At 35.4% G+C, this 22,120-nt stretch overlaps 1 protein-coding gene and 1 pseudogene across 1 annotated transcript; one reads left to right on the top strand and one right to left on the bottom strand.

Annotated features, from left to right (window-relative positions):
* Positions 1-764: 764 nt before the first annotated feature.
* LOC109157320 lies at positions 765-2,546 on the top strand (annotated as a pseudogene).
* Positions 2,547-13,673: 11,127 nt separating this feature from the next.
* On the bottom strand, positions 13,674-14,162 carry LOC109157316. Its single transcript, XM_019305216.1, has one exon. The coding sequence runs from the start codon at positions 14,160-14,162 to the stop codon at positions 13,674-13,676; it is 489 nt and encodes a 162-aa protein (XP_019160761.1).
* Between the last annotated feature and the right edge of the window lie 7,958 nt (positions 14,163-22,120).

Below are 22,120 nucleotides of genomic sequence, written 5' to 3'. Positions count from 1 at the left end.
TTTAAATCCTAAGTCGGCTAAGACATTTTATCAAACACTTGGTGGTCTACCTTCTCCTCCCGGGCCTTGCCCTCTTGGATCGAAGGACGGGAATTGGAAATGACTAAGACTACATGAAAGTGCTACTTTCACTCTCTCATACTCCTCTCCTATTGGGATCCTTCAATGAAGAGAGAATCAATACACAACTCATCCACAACATAAGTATTTTAGGTCAAGCATTACACATTATCTCATCAATTCATCAATACAAATCTAGAATGCATAATCACAAGGCAATCAATACAAATATTAGAATTGAGTAAATTTTGATGAGTTAGGCATGTTTGAATCACAAAGCTCTTGCTTTTAGATCATAATTGTTCTGTTGCTTCGAGTTGAATTGAGTAGAATCTAATTTTAGTGCTTGCTTATCAATAATTTGATATCCCTATTTTGTTGGGTAGAGAAAGGCTACCCCTTTCCCCGTTTGGGTAGCAGGATACCTTTCTTTTTAATTGAAAGGAAAAAAGGATGGATTCATCTAGATTTGTATGCTTTAGGTGTTTAGTGTGCTTAGTAGCTGCTGAGCAGTAGTTGCATATTTGAAAATTTTGAGTGAATTTTTAATTGATTTTCTTTCTTTCATTATTGCTACTTCATCAGTTTTCCAGATTGGCTTCTGTTTAACTATTTGCGTTCTGTTTTCAATTGTAATTAGTAATGAAGTTGATATGTAATGCATCTTTTCACTGAAGTGTATGAAATTGGTACTGTAAATTACTTTGGTGTGTGTGTCATATCAGTTTTGTCTAACTGCCTTTTGTTCTTTATTGGAACAGGAAACTGTTGCATCTCCTGGAAGGGGAATCCTTGCCATTGATGAATCAAATTCCACCTGTGGAAAGAGATTGGACTGGAAAACACAGAGACGAACAGACAACTTTTTATGACCACTCCTGGCCTTGGGGAATGTATCTCTGGAGCCATCCTTTTCGAAGAGACAATTTACCAGTCAACTACTGATGGTAAGAAGTTCGTTGACTGCTTGCGGGATGGGAAAATAGTGCCTGGGATCAAAGTTGATAAGGTAGGACCATTCTCTAGTGTTTTCGAAACTTTTTTGATGTGCAACTTGATTTAATTTTAAATCCTTCTAATACTAGCCCCAACTCCCAATTTGAAGGCATTTATATTCAGATAGATTTTGTTTCCAATCTTTTAACTGGTTGACCTCTGCCTATATAGGGTTTGTCCCCACTTCCAGGATCCAACAATGAATCTTGGTGTCAAGGTTTAGATGGCTTAGCTTCTAGATCAGCTGAATACTACAAGCAAGGGGCCCGTTTTGCTAAGTGGCCACTTGCTTGTATACTTTTATGTTTCTATTTAGGTCCACTGAGTTCCTCCAAGTGAACAAGAATTAAATAGTTGATTTGGCAATATTCAGGAGAACAGTTGTCAGCATTCCTTGTGGTCCTTCTGCTTTGGCTGTGAAAGAAGCTGCATGGGGTCTTGCTCGTTATGCTGCTATTTCTCAGGTATTTTCACGTCTTTTTCTCTATTCTCTTAACCAAATCTTTTGAGTCTGTTGATTGACTTCAGCCTTGTCTGTTGAGTTCTTCCTTGTTTAGAAACATTAGTAATATACTAATATCTAAGGAGAATAAGGAAAAGAAACCTTGTGCTATCTTTTGATTGTTTTTCGATTCGTTGATGCTTCAGGACAATTGTCTCGTGCCAATAGTGGAACCTGAAATTCTTCTTGATGGAGACCGGCCACCCAATTGAGAGGACTCTTGAGGTTGCAGAACGGGTGTGGGCCGAGGTCTTCTACTATTTGGCAGAAAACAATGTTTTGTTTGAAGGAATTCTGCTTAAACCTATCTAGCATGGTTACCCCAGGGGCTGAACACTATGCTGAAAAGGAGAGTGCCTCCTGCTGTTCCTGGCATTATGATATGAATGAAATTCTATTACCATGCTCATTAGTATTTGTTCTTCAATCTCTTTGATGATGTTTTTGACATTGGTAAGAGAGAAGTGGAGAACTACAAATATGCATGGTTCCATCTATAACTTATAATAATTGATTTCATAGCTTCAACATAACTATGATCTAATAAATCAATGTTTCTCCATTTGATTTGTGTTTACGAGTGATATTGTGTGTTTTTTAGCTGTTAGTTCTTGTCCGGAGGACAATCTGAAGTGGAAGCAACATTGAATCTCAACGCAATGAATCAAAGTCCAAACCCATGGCATGTTTCCTTGTCATACGCGTGAGCACTGCAGAACACCATGCTGAAGACATAGAAAGGGCAGCCCAATCGAGAATGTGGAAGCTGCACAGAAGGCGCTCTTGGTTTGTGCAAAAGCAAACTCCTTAGCACAGGTAGGGAAGTACTCTGGCGATGGCGAAAGTGATGAAGCTAAGAAGGGAATGTTCGTGAAGGGTTATACCTACTAAGCACCAAGTTGCGGTTTTAGTAGAGTTGTATCTTGACTGCTGAGGCAGATTAAGAATACCGGTTGTTTTTTTTTTTTTTTTTATTAATTTTCTTTTTGGTCTTGAGATACGACGTTCCTCTAGTAATAAAAATGTGGTTAAGCCAGAATGTGAGTTAAGTTTGGAAGTATTTATGGCTGCTGTTACCTTTTTCTTTTTAATCAGACCACTTTAACGATGATTCTATTAACAGAGCATCTGCCCCCCATATTTACAGTTAGTATACTGTGTCCATAGCTCCCAAATAATCAAAATTCAAAAAATTTCGGTTAACTGTTTTTTAATTCCAATACTTCACTTTGGTTAATGGTTAAAGGTTTTTATAAAATTTTAATTATGGATTTGAAAATACTGATTAATCAAAAAATTCTTTAGCAATATCAGTTTACACTTGCCATCAGATGAATTTAGTGCTACAATTACTTCAAAAATCATTGGAAAACCTACAAATTAAACCAGAGAACAGAGGAGGATGTCTGAAACAAAACATATCATGCATTCATTCTGAAAAAAACATATACATTTATGAAACACTGAGTGTACATGTGCTGCGACAAATTGGACATGTTGGGTTTTTTTGCAGCCATTGGGCAATGCAAGCATTGTGAAACCTATGACAACAGGGTGCCAATTCAGTGATCACCATTCCTCTCATATATCTTTCCAGACAAATGCTGCAACATTCCCCCTCTTCCTCATCATAGCTGAGCCGTTCCGTCTTCAACATACAGATTTCCTGCTCCGACATTCCCTACTTTCCCACCATCCACCCCAGTAGGTTGAATCATCAAATCCACTACGAAACCATCCAACTCTTCATAATTATCACCAACAACAGCAGATGTGTCTTCACTCACAATCATATGACCATCCAAGAAATCAGCCGACCTCCTCCGTGGTTCTTCCAACACGTAAACTGTTTCGAGGACGACCGACAAAGACAACCCATATACCCAATTTGTGCTGCGAACTTGGTCGAAAGCAAACCACGATATAGCATAAACGATATCAGAATCTATGGCGGCGAGTGTGCCCAAGAAGAAGTAAAAAGCACTCCCCGGAGAACTCAAGTAGAAAAGTGGATTGAAATTGATTTCAAAAGAGTTGTCGCGCAAAGTAAAGGAAGAACCTGCAGGCATTATACCTCTGGTAATCCTCCGAATGTGCAATCTTCCTTCTGTTGGGTAATGCAAAGGCGAGCCACTCAAGTTCATTATTGCCGTAGCCATTGATGAATGATGTTTCTTGCAGAGAGAGATTATGTTTCTTGCAAAAGAGAGAAATAAGCAGAGACTGAGAAAAGCTGAGCGCAGAGATAGAATTAGGAAACTCACCCTACTATCTACTATAAATAAGTAAGTTGCGCCGACTTTAAGCCCCAACGGCAAAATTAAACTAGGCATGATATTAATTGGGCCGTTAATTCAATTTTAAAAATTAGATAGAAGTGTAAGGGAAAAAATATATATTTTTATATTCTCAGTTATTCTTAGCTAGCTGTTTTAATTTCTAATTTCTATCCTTGTAATATATATGTATGTTAAAATTTTATTATCTTTCTTTAATTTATTATAACCTTTTCGATTTAAGTATTTAATTTGCAAAATAGAGAATTAATGACATTTATTTTTTTTTAAATCATATTTAAGTGCCGTACATTTTTCCTATTTTACCTACACGTAGACACATAGTTGTTAAAATCATTTTTTTTTAATTTTATAAATGTAATATCAACACTAAAAAAATATAATTAAATAATAAATGTTAAAAAGTACTAAAATACCATGCACTAAATAAATTTTAATAGAGTTTAATAGTTTTGTTTATATATTCAATGCTTAAAGCTGCAACCTTTTTGAAGAGTTAACATATATATTGCAACAGTCAAAGATTAAAGACTAAAACCGCTAGCAAAAAATAATTGAGGAACTAAACTTGCTAGCAAAGAACAATCGAGGACTAAAATCACATCTTTTCCGAAGTGTAATTATACCTAGCTACTAGTAAGTTACTAGCAACTTATTATTGACTTATTGAGTTAATGTTGAAGTACACTTTTATTACTTTTTTTTTTTTTTGGTGAAAACACTTTTATTACTTATGAAATTACTATGTGAACTCCCCAAGTTCTATTCTCGAGTCTCGAGTTCTACTTTCACTTTCAAATTCTAGTGGTAAACGTTTAACTTGGACCAACATGATGAAAATAGGCTATCTTGTTTAATTTGTCACATAAGAGAGTAAAATTGACGGAGTAGGATTTGGATATACATACAATATAACTATATTACTTATTCAGAATTGATTTAAGGATAACATGTCCGTTTAAACAATATTTTATAACTACAATAAAAATTTTAAAGACCCTTATAATTCATATACGAGTAAATACCAGCCCTCAACTATTTGAAATTGAGTCTAAATTTATTTATTTATTTTTTTTTTTTTGGGTGGACTGAACCTTATAATGACATTAAAGCAAACATATACTTTCATAGCTTTTATGGAATTCCCCGGCCAGCTAGGTACACATGATGAAAAGAGAAGCTGACTAATCAACTGGGACTCTGGGAGTCAATCACTAGAAATTTCTCTAGCTATCTTCACTATGGAATATTCACCCCAAGAAGAAAGAGGAAGGGGAAAAAGGACGAGAAAAGGGTTGGAGAGGAGGGGAGATAGTTTCTCCGAATTAAGAGACTATTATCTTCGGAGAAATTCTGTCACAAAGCGTGGCGCATGAGAAATCGACACGCACCAATTGTGTGGCGTGTATTGCTCACATGCCACAAATGACGCGCAGATGGTGGGAGATATCCTGTTTCCCGGCAAATTGGTCCACACAGTGTTATGTGGATCATAACAAAAAGTAAATTTTTAATACACTAAATGTACATTGATTTTGTACTGCATGTACATTATACAATATAATGTACACACAGTACACAAATAATGTACATCCCCCGAATACAATGTACATTTTTAATATACTAAAAGTACATTATATTTGTACTGAATGTACATTATTTTACAATATACAAAATGTGATGCACACAGCTTGTGTGGACCATGGTCCACACACTAATGATTGTTGTTTCCCACCACCTGCTATATATTTAAAAAAAAAATTGTATTTTCCCCCAAACTTAAAGACTCTAATGCTCAATTGCACAAAGGTTTATTTGCTTTTTGTTTAGTTTTTTTTTTTTTTTTTTTTTTTAATTTTATTTTTAAAATTTCTATATTAAAATTTATTTTTAAAATTTATTTAGTTGTTGGAATATATATGATTTAAATTTCAATATCGAATTTTTTATTTTGTTATTTAAATTTATTTTCATTTAAAATTATAATTATAAAATTAAAGAATTCTATTTGCACCACCCTTATTGCTATTTACACCACCCTTTGATAGGTGTTCTAGCTTTATAGGCAGTGTAAATAGAACAACTTGCTATTTGCACTACCTTCATTAAAGTTATTCAAACATTAGAAACATTATTTTAATAAACTTAAATAAAATAATTATTTAAAATTAAAAAATTTAAAAAAAATTTTTAAAAAAAAACACTTGCCTTCTCCGTTTAGAAGGTAGCCCCGCGCCTTCTCACCGTGGAAGGCAAGGTTTTTTTTTTTAAAAAAAAAAATTATTTTAATATTTTAAATTTTAATAAAAATTATTAATGGTATACTTTAATCATTTAAAATTATTATGGAATCTCGTAAATTTCATTTGACCATGTTGGTGTAAATAATCATATTCTTTCTATTTACACAACTTATGTACTTGTTGAAATTTTCACCTTTTTACAATTTCAATGTTATTTACACCGAATTTTCACTGGGGTGGTACAAATAGAAACACCCATATCAATTATAGAAAAGTGAATAAAATAATATATGATGTGTAAGGGTGTAAAGAAGTAGGGCCCAAAAAAAAAAAGAAGAGAAAACCAGAGAAGGATGGAAGAGAAAATAGAAGATGAAATTATATGGTGATTTGGAAGAGTTAGATCCACAAATTAGAGAGATAACGGGAGAACCATTATATATAGATGCCTTATAGCATCTCAATTATCAATTAGTGCAAATTGAATGTGAATCTTGTCACGCCCCACTTCTAGGACATGACCCGGTCGTACCGTTACATGAAAACTTGTAACAATACGAAGCCTAACCGCACATATCTCTCGAAACCTTCATAACAACACTTAAATACATAACAACTCCACAACTCAAAATGACAAAATATAAGCAACTAGTTCTTCCCAAAAGCTCATTAAATCCACACACAAATTTTTACAATCATGAGTAGTATGTCCAAAATACATTACAAGCACAACGGGTTACCAAAAATACAAGGGTTAAAGGGAATATCCAAAAGAAACAAAAATTCGTGATAAGCTCCAACACTAGGACTAAGTCTCCTAGTTTCAAAAGTCACCTTCGAGACCCCACCACTTGTGCTCATGCTATTCACATGTCCTTACTACTCTGAAACACGAGAAAATAAAATACAAATAATGAGCTAATGCCCAGTAAGTGATACTCCTCTCAACCCCGGATCAAGTAAACCCAAAATAATACAAAATGCTTTAGAGTAATAACTCAATGAAAAACTCGATCTTTAAACTATATCGAAGTCATAATATACTTTCATCATACTATACACAAGTTCACAAAACAAGAAACTTTAGCTACGTGGGCATCAACAATATTTCATAATACAATACTTTCAAAAGCACAAATCATTCCTTAACATATGACTCATTGGCAACCTACAACTACCATTATATTCTGTGGCACATGTCATTATCGGTATAATGGTCCAAAAAGACTCGACGATTCGGAATGAGTCAGGCTCGACGATTCAGAATGAGCCGGATGGAACGTTCCAACAAATAATTCAAAAGACTCGACGATTCGGAATGAGTCAAGCTCGACGATTCGGAATGAGCAATTAGGAATGTTTCAAACCGAACAGAACAAACAACAAAAATGTAGGTTGCCTCATGAGTTTGATCAAATAATCAAAATAGTTTTTATAATCAAATAGCCCGATATAGCAAAAATCATTTCCTTAAAATCACATAACAAAATACATATTTCCAAAATAGATAATAAGTTTATCAAACTAAGAAATATGCAAGGTATAAACCATTCTCAAAATAATAATTTTCTTAGTACATAACTCTTTAAAAATCATAGAATGGTTTATTAAACCAAAGTAGTTTCAAAGGGTTTGAAATGGCTTAGTTGGAAAGAACTTAAATTAATAAGTATATGAGGTTAAGAGTTCAAGTCTCACTTTAATTAAATAATAATTCATTTAATAAGCATATATTACATATATAAAATAAACATAAGGCAAGCAGAATCAAACTCTGGAACAATCAACACCAGCACAACAACCATAAACCATTCTACCATCACTACACATGGTGATAATTTTAGTCAGAAATTTAGCTTAACTCTCATTCCGAAAACACAGTCCAACAAACCCAAACACCATCTCAATCCAGACTTCAGCTTAGCATTTCAAACTCAAAAACATATCATAGTCCAAAATATCTTTAACTCATACTAACCCTAAAATGGATATTCAAAGTAGTTGAGATTATCCCATAATAAGTTATGGGTTTTGCAAAATAAGGAGAGGAGTTAATCACTTACCTAAAACATCCAAATCTTAGCTATTTAGCTCGCCAAATACTCCTTGTCAAAAATTCCTATTATTTTCAAACATCAATCTTAGGGCTCAAATGATAAACCCAACTCAAAGAGTGAAATATGGAGGTCAAACTCACCTAGAATACTCAAATAGCTTTGAGATCTAAGCTTGAAGAAGATGGAGATCAAAGCTTCAAGGTTTTTCCCTTCCTCTATCTCTCTAGCCAATATTCTCTTTTTCTTCTTTCAAATGAGATGGTCTTCCAAGATAAAAGGGATTCCTTAAGCTTTAAGGATAAAGAGGGGTAATTTAGTAAATTCATCCAATATCATCAATTTTAATAACCTTTGACTTGTTGACCTATTTTAATAACATAGATATATTTTTATTTCTAAGATAGTGGGTATTACAAATCTACTTCATGGAAAATTATGTTGTGCAACTGTGGTGCACACGGTTGCAAAAACAGCATCGTTTTACTTAAAAAAAAAATTTATTTGCGATTGTCATTAATACGTAAACATATGTTCATAATTTTATAATTTCACATTTTGAATGTATAGTTATGAAGTTATGGATGTGTAGTTATGCATGCAATTCTGAACGTATAGTTATGAAGTTATGGATGTGTAGTTATGCATGCAATTCTGAATGTATAGTTATGAAGTTATAATTTCACATTCTGAATGTATAGTTATGAAGTTATGAATGTGTAGTTATGCAATTCTGAATGTATAGTTATGAATTATGAATGTGTAGTTGTGCAATTCTGAATGTATAGTACGTTATGAAGTTATGAATATGTAGTTATGCGATTCTGAATGTATAGTCAGGCCCGGCCCTGGGCAAGTGCAGGCTGGGCCCTTGCCCAAGGCCCATCTCTACCTAGGCGTAGGGGTGTTCATTCGGTTAACCGTTCGGTTAACCGAACCGAATTAATCGAACTTTTTTTTTTGCTTTAACCGTTAACCGAACCGAAATTTACTCTACCGAATTGACCGAACCGAACTTTTTTTCGGTTAATCGGTCGGTTAACCGATTAACCGAAATTTTTAACCCTAAAATTTAAACTTCATAAAATAATTCCTAAAATAATAATTCCAATTAAAATAAAATACATATCATAATAAATTCAGATTATTATTTATTCTATTTGACATTTTGACTATTTATGATTTTAGTAATTATATATTTAATATTTAATATATTATATATTATATATATATTCCAAAATTCGGTTAACCGTTCGGTTAATTCGGTTAACCGACACTTTCGAACCGAATTAACCGTTAACCGAATTTTAGGAAAACCTTTAACCATTAACCGAACCGAAATATTTCGGTTCGAAAACGGTTAACCGAATTTCGTCGGTTCGGTCGGTTAACCGAAATTTCTCCTAAATTTGCACACCCCTACCTAGGCGCCCATAGTCCATATATATATATATATATATATATATATATATATATATATATATATATATATATATATATATATATATATATATATATATATATATATATATATATATATATATATATATATATATATATATATATATATATATATATATTCTTTTATTGTTTTGGTCCGCGTCTTGCGACTCTGAGAGAAAGCCGGAAGGAGTCGAGGAAGACGAGGATACTCTCTCGCACCCACCGCCCACGTCACCGGTTGCTAGGCCTTCTCAAATCTGAACAGAAAAATGGAATCATCAATAAAAGCTCAAAATTCAGAAGCAAACTGCAATCTACAAATTCAGCATCGACGACAATCAACAAATCCGCCTTCAATTAGCATTTACGACCAGGCCTTCCACCTTCGCCTAATCACTACTCACTTTTACGACCTAATCCCTAATTGCAAAGGTATTTTGTAATTTCAACTAATTCTAAATTTCTCCTTTGCTAGTATTCTATTAAAAATGCAAATATGCAATTCTGGGTATTCTGATTGAATTATGATGTGTGATTTGTGAATTATTATGATTTATGATTTGTGATTTGTAATTACAGTTCAGGAATTAAGATTTGTGAATTGTTTATTGTAATTAGGAATTAGGATTTGTGAACCGCAAACTGTTGTACTGCTTAAGTGCTTACTGCTTAGTATCATACAACTGTTATATTTATAATGATATATGCAATATTTGTGGACTCTGACTGCATATCTGATAAAGTAATTGGATAATTGATATATTAATTATTTTGTGCTAAAAAATATCTATGATATAATTGATATTATGACAGCCCTACACACCGCTGATGCGCTCAGTCGGTGGACTGTGATCCTCTTTTGGGGACTGCGATCCTACACACCGCTTGACGAACTCAGTCGGTGGGTCGTAGTAGATCAAGCCCTACACACCGCCTGAGGGACTCATTTGGTGGGCGATGATCTTCGGAGACTACGACCCTACACACCGCTGGACCATACACTCGGTGGATCGCAGCCGACCATAGCCCTACACACCGCCTGATCACTCATTCGGTGGGCTATGGCCTTCCTCGGGCTAGTGGCCCTACACACCGCCTGGCGCGTCCAGTCGTGGACCATAGCACACGAGGCCCATGTGGACCGCAGCCCAAGAAGTGAATCACTGACCGCAGCCAGGAAAATGAACCGCAGCTCATAAGTAACCAATTTGACCGCAGCCAACTTCTGAACTGCAGCTCAGGAACACCCAATTTGATCGCAACCAAATTGGGGTATCATACATCACATAACACATAGTAGCACGTATTAGCACATTGGGAAGGGGAGACGTATAAATAAACTTACGTGTGATCATTCACATACTAAGAATAGTCCCAAGGGTTTCATGCATCTTCCACCTAGGCCAACGGGTTACCGATTCAACTAGCATGCAATTCCTAAGAGTCTTCTATCTCACGAATGGCACCCGAAACATCAAACTAGACTCATGCACGACAAACGGGGACCGTTGGGACACCACGGGGATTGGGGAACATCAAACGGGGAAGCCAAAGTCCCGAAGTGGGCGACGACCAGCGGGTAGCCGATGGGTGGAGGGCCACCCGCCGGCTGCCCGCTGGTGACAGACTTTCCGGGCAGCGGGTGCCCGGCGGGCAGTCGCCTGCCCGCTGTTGGCGGCGTCACTTTGGGCAGCGGGTAGGTGGCGGGTCCCCCTGCCCCCACCTACCCCCACTGACTCTTTATCAAAATAAACATCCCGGGATCCTTTGTGGAACCCGAAACCATGCTTAGACACTTTTTAAACGCAAAAAACGACATCACGTAGGCAATTAACGGATCAAAAGCAACAATCACATAAAACACGACCTATCATGACTTCTAAACATAATCAACACCCGAACATGTGAATTCCCACCCAAATATACCAAGAAAATCCCAATACGAATTTCATGATTCAACCTAGGGCTCTAATCATATTTAAATTAACAAGATCATATTTTATCTTTTAAATCAAGAAACATCAAGACTTATCAAGAATATCACACAATCATCAAGATCCTCTTATCCTCATCAAGATTATCAAGATCACACATAAAATCATCTCATCAATCATCAAGATCACATCACAATTATCATATCAAGACACAAGCATATAGAGGAAGCCAAAGAAGGGGGGCAAATTATGCCCTGGACCCGTGTCCACAATGCATTATGGACACGAGTCCAAAACGACGTCGTTTTTAAGAAAAACGCGTCATTCCAGTTTAAAAAAAAAATTGATTTTGTCTCGCCGTTAACGGCGTTATTCGTTTGTGCCATTATGAATGTACAGTTATGACATTATGAATGTACAGTTATGACATTATGAATGTACAGTTATGACATTATGAATGTAAGTTATAAAATTATAAATACAGAATTCTGACATTATTAACTTACAATTATGAACATATAGTGATAAAATTATGAACATAGAGCTCTAAAATTGTGAACATGGAGCTTCGAAAATTATGATTTTACAGTTATTGAATTATGAATGTACAGTTACGGAATAATGAATGTACAGTTACGCAATTATGAATGTACATTTATGCAATTATGAATATACAGTTATGGAATTATGAACACAAAGCTCTGACATTATGAACATATAGTGATAAAATTATGAACATAGAGCTCTAAAATTGTGAACATAGAGTTTCGAAAATTATGAAGTTACAGTTATTGAATTATGAATGTACAGTTACGGAATTATGAATGTACAGTTATGGAAGTATGAATGTACAGTTATTGAATTATGAATATAGAGCTCTGACATTATGAACTTACAATTATGAACATATAGTAATAAAATTATGAACATATACTCTTATAACGAATCTGAAATTTAAAAAAAAAAAAAGAAAAAAAAAAAGAAAAAAGAAGATAAGAGTGCCTAACGGCACTGTTACCCATGTCCAGCATGCATGCTGGACACGGGTCCAGAGCATAACGATTGAAGAAGGGGATTATAGCAAGGAAAATAGGTTTTGTTGAGACATGGGTTATCTTTTAGCCTTAATTAAATTCTTGGCTATGAAGGATCTTTCTTTAAGATTTCTTCTTTCTTGATTTCTCCTATGGGAATTCTTGGAGATTCTTGTGTGGTGAAAGTTATTGTGGTGTGGGTTCTAGGTGCCTCCTATGCCCCTATTTATATATCTAAAAGTCCTAATTAGGGTCTAAATGGTATGGACTTGCCAATTCTATTCCTTATAGGACTAAGGGGTTGGTTTTAGGGATAAGGGTCCATGGGCTATGGTGGACCCTTCTTAGCTAATTAATTGATTTTAATTCTCTTTTTAGGGTAAGTAATTAATTAATTAGTTTGGTTTAGGGGTCGTAACACGGGGTGTTACAACTTTAGCCTACAACCCCACATTGTTTCATGTTCAAATAATGTCCTACCTTAGAGGCTATTAGGATATTATAAGAAATCAGTCCACCGGGTATAAAAGCACTATGCGAATCAGATATAATATTATCCATCAATGGCTTCATTCTGTGCGTAATCATTTTAGCCATAACCCTATAAATCACATTGCTCAGGGCTATATGTCTAAGATCAGAGACCAACTCTGGGGTATTCTTCTTCGGGATCAACACCACATCAGTATCATTCAGACCAGAGGGGAAGGAGCGCGAATTTACGCAATCCACAATAAAATTTGAAATATCCCCACCAACAATATCCCAAAAATGCTGGTAGAAACCCGGATGCATACCATCTGGGCCAGGTGCTTTATCAGGAAACATTGTAAAGAGGGCATCTTTGACGCCATCTATTTCAAAGAGTCGTAAAAGTGATTCATTCTGTGCCTAGGTTACTCGTAGGATAACATTATCAAATAAAGGCTCACCATTCATAGGATTACTCGAGCAGAAGATTTCCTTAAAATAATCCAGAATAACATCCTTCATATCCTCCCCTTCCACCCACTCCCCATAGTCATTCATAAATCTAGACAAAATATTCTTACTTTTTCGGTGAGAGGCATACTTGTGATAGAACTTTGTGTTTGCATCAGAACCTTTGAGCTAGTGTTGCTTGGCTCTTTGTCTCCAGTACACATCCTCCTGGGTCTCCATACGGCACAGGGCTTCCTCCAAAAGTTGGAATTCCACTAGGGAGGCTGAATCAGTGCACCCTCTCAGATGCTGCTGTTCCCTACGGAATTGCGTGATTTTTTCACCAAACTTGTGATAGCGGTCACCTCCCCATTGGGCCAGATGATTCCCACAGTGTTCAATATCATTTTTTGTGCCTTCATTCCTCCCTTCACCCCATGACTTAGCCACCACAGTCCTGCACCCTTCATCATATAGCCATGTCATTTCAAAACGAAAACTTTTCCTTCCCCCACCTCCCATTGGTCCATAATCGCGGATTGCCAGGAAGATGGCAGAATGATCAGATGTTCTTGTTAGTAAATTGGAAACCATAGTTCCAGTAACAATACCGCACCCGTCATTAGTAGCAAGCATCTTATCAACAATTAAACTTAAATGGGAGGGCAAAATCGACATTTCATGTTTACTCCAATTTGGGAAAGCAATCGTCGTCTTCCTTCACCCAAGAAATCGTGGTCTTCCTTCACACACACACTGCACTTAGCCAAATTCCAGCACAGATATAATTGATCACCATTCCAATTAAAGAACACAAAATCATCTTATTAACCTCCATAGCTGCAATTAAGGAACAACACTGTAATCCATTCATCATAATTACAAACATTAACCATCTCTAATCAGTGCTCAAGCGTTTCAATCAAATTCAGACTCACAAAATCAAACCAAGAACACAAAAGCTAAACATATTATAGTAATGAAGAATGGAAATGGTACCTTAGACTACTTGCAGAGGCACTGCTTGTAAAGATTTGAAGGGCAGATAAATAAGGCACAAAATACTGAACTATGGTTTTCCCTGTGTCCAATCTGATTGGAACTCCAGCGCCATAAACACTCAATTCATCATAACAACTCCAAAGATCACCCAATGCATGTAAAGTTTAATTGTTGGTGTGTGTTCCTTGATTATCATCGTCTTTTTCCGGCGACGGAACCAGAACAACCAGCGGGAGGTGTGTGACTTTGGTCAAGGATAGCTTTCCCAAATTGGAGTGAACATGAAATGTCGATTTTTCCTGCACCCCCCATTTAAGTTTAATTCTTGACTTAAAATTTTCCGGTCATATTTGGTCGGTGTGATCAAAATCGATAAAAATTTTATAGTCAAGGCACTAAATTAACATTTTTGATAATCAATGTTGCAATTAACACAAGTGCAATAGTCAGTAGACTAAAATTGAAATTTAGTCTATGTTATTAGTGTATTTAGTATGGCAAATAAAACCCCTTATTTATTTTTATATAAGTCTCATTTTTAAAAGGCTATACAATCAACAAGTCAAGAACAATTTTAGAGAAGAAACTTTGGAGAAAATACCGTGAAATTAATTGGAGCATGGTGTGTGTACATGAGTTGTAGTTGTAAGAACTTAATTTGAAGCAGCCGATTGGAGCAACAGGTGAGATTGGAACTATCAAGATTACGGAAGAAGCTAGGGTTGAACGTGTAAAGGAACAACCAAGATTGAGAAATTAAAGCAACTAAGGATGGATAAAAAATTATAAAGAGAAAGAGGCGAGATTGAAGCAAATTAAGAAGCAGTTGAAGTTGCAATAAATAAATTAATAAAAGGCATTAGAGATTGCACAATTAAATGTGCAGCTAAAGTTGCATGCATAAAATAAGGAAGCAAAGGAAGTTTTACCGTGTTCTTATAAGCAGATTAAATTGGAAAGAGCTAAGTTTAATTAAGAACCAACTTATTATGGAAAGAGCTAAGGTTGTCAATTGTTTAATTCACTACTGGAAATTATGGAATTTCCGACCACCTGAAAGTGATCTTAAATCAAGTCAAAAGCCTTGTTCCGACCACTTTTGGTATCCGAAAAACCTTTGTTGCTATTTTCGACCATTTTTTGGAATTTTTGGTATCAACTTAATTTAATATCATTTTCAGGTGGTCGGAAATTCCATAATTTCCAATAATGATTTATGGAAGGAGCTAAGGTTTGAGAGCTAATTTATAATGGAAAGAGCTAAGGATTGGTTCTACATACAACTCAAATATACATCAGCTAAAATGGAGAGCTAAGGATGTATAAAATAATTAAGGAGATGAAGTTCACAACATGAGTTTTCAAATAAAACACTCCTAATTGGGCCAATCTGAAAAAAATTTATTTGACCAGCACTTTGCCCCTTAATTAGGCCGGCCCAATGCGAATGGGGATTAGTCTGTGTATGGCTCGGGCTTAAAGGTGTCTCCTACAGTTAAAGCCTGCTCAGAACACCTCATGGTTTGACCAAAATAAAATAAAATAAAACACTCCTACTAAAAATTAATTTTTAAACAAAATCAGAGGGAGAAAAAGTCTATAAAGTTTTTGTAAAGACTAATCAAAAGATGGAAAAACTACAGGATCTGCTGACAAAGTTTAAAATTTGAGATTGTCTTTTTTTTTCAACGGACAAATTTTCAAACAACTATATGAGGATGAAGATTTGAAGAAGCCAAATGACAACAAGTGCGATACACTCTAGATCAAGCAAGTGAAATTCAAAGAGCATACAAAGATCTTCATCTTGAAAAGAGACTTAGCTACCCATTATAGATATTCATTCAAAAGTCTCTAAATTGGAAGAAAGAAAAATCTTGTTTTTAAACAAGTGGTTTCTCTACCGATGGTAGATATAGGATAGTACATAGAGTTGTGAAATCTTAGTTTCAGTGTTGATGCATTGGAGCTGTGTGATTAGTGCTAGTTTTGTGATCAAGAAACTTAGATCATTAATTCATTGTATCTTGTACCGGAGTGGTGGATATAGTGAATTCGTCCTGGAAATAGGAATAGAGTGAAAGACTAAAAGTAGAAGTATTATTACATACACCTTCGAACCACTATATTGATATGTTCTTTATTGTTTTACTTTTATTTATTTTTACATGCACTATTACATGTGAATTATACACGACACAACCACTACACAAGTTTTTAAATTTCGATGTGCACAAGACACTGATAATATAATTTTATCAACTATTCTAAATTCATTATATATATATATATATATATATATATAAAAGAGTCAATAAAGTTATGTTTCTAATGGGAACTAAAAAATGTTCGTGTAATTATTAGTTTTAGGCTAAGCCTCAACTATCTAATCCTGCGGTTGAGAGCGCCTCTCGCATCACGAGCAAGAAGAGCTGTCAAACCTTCTATTGCATCTGGAAAAACCCAAGTGCCCCAATCTTTAGTTTGAGCTAGATTGGCAAGAAAATCCCTGCAGCAGTTCCCTTCCCTGAAGATGTGTTTGAAGGCAATCCCCTCAAAATCTCGACACCATACCGAGGCAGTCCTCCAAAAGAGGAGTTATCAGAATCTGTTTCACCATGCATGAGTGTAATTATTAGTTGAAATGAATGGTTCATATTATTTTGATTTTATTATTATTATTATTATTATTATTATTATTATTATTATTATTATTATTATTATTATTATTATTATTATTATTATTATTATTATTATTATTATTATTATTATTATTCCTACTTTACCCTCTATTATATCATTTACTTTTTCCTAAATACTCTGCATTCTTTCAGTGTAAACTTTAGTAACGGAATATTCCGTTAACTATATTTTTATTCTTAACTTACTTATTGATTTTAATAGGAAAGGTCTTAGGTTCGAACTCCATCCCAATCAATATTAACATTTTGCATATTTCTCGATCACTATTGTCACTATTTTTTTTTTCTAAGGCAGGAGTATTAGGTCTTTTTAAAACGATTAACAATCGTTATACCCTGCACCACGACGCACACAACATTGTGCGTCCTGCGCCTTCCAAAATGACGTCGTTTTGTTAAGTTGTGTAGGAAGTTGATGTGATTATGTACATTATGGTATACAATTATGTACATTTGTTTATATAATTATGTACATTTTTTTATACAATTATGTACATTTTTTTATACAATTATGTACATCCGAAACAACGAATTTATGTGTATTATGTTAAGAGTTTATCTATATTATGTTAAAAGTTTATGTGTATTATGTATTATGTTATATTATGTGTATTATCTTTTCAAAAAAAATATGTGTATTTTCTTATTCAATTCTGTGCATTTTAGTATACAATTGTGTGTATTTTAGTATACAATTATGTGCATTTTTGAAATATGAGATTTTTTTTAAAGAAAATTAGCAATCGACACAGGAAAGCGGAATTAAAAATAAAAAAATAAAATTCCAAAACGACGTTGTTTTGCACCAGGATGCACAATGCAATGCGCGCCCGGTGCACGATATAAGTAGGCAAAAATTAATAGCCTACATATTAAATAGGCTTTTAAACAGACTTCATATCATGTAAGGCCAATTGTAGGCTCAGGCTTGAGAAGCCTACATACAAGCCCAGACTCAAGCCTTACAATCGTTATGTTGTGCATCAGTATGCACCGTGCATGGTGCATACTGATGCAAAAACGACGTCGTTTTGACGTCTAACTTAAAAAAAAATAAATCAGAATTGCCTAATTACACATCCATAATTTCATAACTATACATCCAGAATTACATAACTACACATCCATAATTTCATAACTATAAATCTAGAATTGCATAACTACACATCCATAACTTCATAACTATACATCCAGAATTGCATAACTATACATCCAGAATTGCATAACTATACATCCATAACTTCATAACTATAAAATCCAGAATTGCATAACTACACCATGCATAATTACACATCCATAATTTCATAACTATAAATCCAGAATTGCATACCTACACATCCATAATTTCATAACTAAATCAGAATGAACGAACTAATAAATGAACAACATAATGTTATTGTTGGGAATCGAAATTGATTTTTTTTAAGTAGGACACGCGTTTTGATGCAAAACGACGTCGTTTTTGCATCCATATGCACCATGCATGATGCATACGGGAAGCCTTAGATTTCTATAGTAGGTCTAGACCTAATTTTCTAGAGCTCAACTCGGCTTGACCTATTTTTATCTCTACATTTAGGTATATCAGTATATGATAGAAATGGCATGGGCTACTTTGTGACAACCCAAAATTTTAATTTTCTAAATCCAATTTTAAGAAATTTCAAAATAACCATTTTCACTCCATTAATTTTTTTTTGCGATCGAATGGTGTTTGAATAAATTATTTTAAACACATTTTAAATCAATTCAACACCAAAGTTTATTTTTAATCCAAAATCCTAAATTTTTGTGTAACTCGCGTACCAAGTTTTAAACTGAGAAACCAATCTGAGTGAGACCGGGAGTATTCTAAGAAGCTTTAAACAAGTGTTCATCTAGAAAACTCTTTGAGAAAATTCCTTTTCAACCCCAAAGTATTTTAAATAGCAATTCTAGCCTTGGGTCCATGATGCTAGGTGAACCACAACCTCCCAAAAGCTTTTCATGATGCACTATTTAGCAGGGTTGGGGTTCAGCCTTGGAAGAATGATGCACTATTTAGCCAATCTTTTGCCATTTTTACCCTCCACCAATCATTGTGGATTCTCCTAGGGTTTAGTGCCCCTATAAATAAGAACACAATTAGACCTTGCCTCTTGATTCCCAACCTTGTCTTCCTCCTCAAAAGCTCCACAAGACATCCAAGAAAATCACAGTAAGTTTCATACCATTTCATCTCTTCTAGTTTTAATTTCTTTCCTAGCTTTCTTCTCTGAGAACTTAGTCTTAAGGTTGTTGTTTGAGATGTTTAGGAGGTGAAGGAGGGTGTAGCTAGCTTCGGAAGAAGGTGGAATCCCAACAAATAGGAGGAGTTTACAAAGGTCAAAGGTATACCCCTCCTGGACTCTCTCTTTGATATTTGGCTATGTGAAGCATATTATTTTGAGTAGAAATGAGTAGAAATGGTAGAGTTTTGTTGTGTTTGAGCTTGGAAGTGATCTAGTATTTGTCTTTGTAGTGTTGATAATGTTTTGGATGCTTTGGACATGCTTGAAATGTGTTTTGCAAATGAAATAACCTATCTGGTGCACACACAGTGTGCACCAGACCTGAGTAACGGCCCTAGCCGCGGCCATCAAAGGGGTCGCCGGCTCTACCGGGCCTAGGGCACGACCCTAGGAGAGGGTCGTTGCCAAGGCCCGGCTATGTTGCGGCCTTAGGGGGGCGGCTCATGAGGAGTCCCGCCCAGGTCCCTGAGTATTGTTCTGAGAAGATTTTGTGCAGTGGTCGGATCTTTGTGGCTTAGCTACGTATCGTTTCGGGCCAGGTGTCACGGGCCCTTGTGGTTCGGTACCCCGGGGCCTTCTCGACGCACGTTTTGGCTTTGATTTCGTTGAATTTGGATTAGAAATGAGTATGTTATGATGGATTTGGTGATGATTTTGCTTCACAGTACTATTTGTTGAGTTCACTGTAAATGAGATTTGCCTTGTTTTGTCTTCCTGATGTTGTTGAGAAATGAATAGAAAAGAATGATCATTCTGAGAATATGATTTATTAGAAAAGCATGACTAGAATGTGATGTTTGATTAATGGAATTTGGAGTATATTTTGATGATAGAAATATATAGAATTTGATATGTTGCAAGCCGAGCATGATATTGTATTCTTGAGAATTTTATGATTTATATACATGGATTTGAAGCATGTTGTATAGTCTTTGACATTCCATGTAGTCCATGTTTTAAAAGTGCATAAGTGGCCAACGTGAGCCCAAGTATTATTTTCCAAAAATATCATATTCCACATAGAGCATCCTTATCTTATTTTTGAGAATGAGTTGAGAAGTATGTGCATTTCTTTTTGCATAAGTTAAATGTTGCATATATGAGATGCATGAGTGACATATCTATATATATCTATGGTGAGGAAAACCTTGTTTTGGAGGATCCGTTTGGACTATGTCCGCTCGAGAAGAAAGAAATGTACATTGCGGTCCTAGTATATGTAACACGGCGTATTCCTACGTTACGAGGTTGGAGACTTCCCGCCGGGTATGGAATCCTGGTTAGGGGGTGTGCACACTAAAAGTACGATACCTGATTCCACAGAGTATGAGTATTGGAACCACGAGATTGGTTCTGTGGGCGAGTTGAGTGTGCGGCCGGCTAGATTGCCGAGCCGGTTAGGTCCATTCACGATTCGTGAAGACCTACCTCCCCACGAGTTAGAGGTTCCGTAGTTACAGATGTGGCGGATGCACGAGATTGCACCGTACGCTAGGGCTTCGCTGCGGCGGAGTACCTGCCTCGCACAAGAAGAGAAACAAGAAAGTATGAGAAAGTTTGAGCAAGAAAGAAAATCGAGTCAAGAGACTCCAGAGAAAGAAATCAAGCAAGAAACCTCCACAGAAAAGTATTCTATTTACAAACGAGTGTATAAGTATACTTATCCTATAGCATCTTATTGCATTTGAGCATAGTATTGCACGAGATTACATTTGAGTATCGTATTACACGAGATTGCATAATGAGAATGTTTGTACGAGATTGCATCTGAGTATAGTATTGCACTAGATTGCATATGAGAATGATTAACCGAGATTGTTTATCAAGCATGATTGCTTTAGTTGCATTTTGATGTCTTACATATCCAGTTTGCACGATGAGAACTTGATAGCATGAAGACAATTTCGTATTGGTTGTTAGTATGAATTTGGCTGATAGCATGAGTTAGTTATGAGAAATATGTGTTGGTATATTTATGTTTATGAGTTACTTATATTTGAAGCATGCCTGTTGATATTATAGGTTGCGAGCATATAGAAAGTCGGTGATGTATGTAAAGTTGTCTAAGTGTTGAGATTGTTTGATTGAGTTTGTGAACAAATCTTTTTTTTTCAAAGTATATACTATAGTACTTTACAGGGTTGAGTGTGGTTATACTTAGCTTCGTGCTAACGGGTGTTTTCGTATTTGTCTATGTGTTGTTTGTAAAACCCCTTTAAGGTGGGCCCAACGTTGATAAGTGATCGAGTTAGACTAGCCTAGTAGTTATAGAAGTCTAAACTCTTATTGTAACACTCCTAAATTTTAAAACTTTTAACGCTTATGAAATGAAGGTAATTCTATTATCAAATCCCAAACAGAGCATAAACTAAACATAAATGTCAGGGTGCTATGCCACATCTGAGCTGGAGAACTCAGATGCACAAGCTAAACTAACCGAACAACAGAAATCCTCAAATCATTGTCTAGTACAACATCAAGGAACGCAGGCCGATAAAAGAACTAATCTAGCTAGGTCCACAGGTCCAACTAGCGCGCTCCAGAGCTACTCATCTGTGCCTGAAAGCCAAATATATCTGTTTTGCGAATAATGCTGGTAACCCACTCCAACGCGTTAAACAATATAGGTACATATATATATATATATATATATATATATATA

The sequence above is a fragment of the Ipomoea nil genome, unplaced genomic scaffold, assembly GCF_001879475.1.
Source record: "Ipomoea nil cultivar Tokyo-kokei standard unplaced genomic scaffold, Asagao_1.1 scaffold0298, whole genome shotgun sequence".
NCBI classification, from domain to species: domain Eukaryota; kingdom Viridiplantae; phylum Streptophyta; class Magnoliopsida; order Solanales; family Convolvulaceae; genus Ipomoea; species Ipomoea nil.
The sequence above is the reverse complement of the archived record's forward strand: the minus strand, read 5'-3'. Positions and strand labels throughout refer to the sequence as shown.

Coding starts and splice junctions, on each gene's coding strand:
- LOC109157316 (XM_019305216.1), bottom strand. CDS start 14,162: ATGTCGATTTTGCCCTCCCATTTAAGTTTAATTGTTGATAAGATGCTT.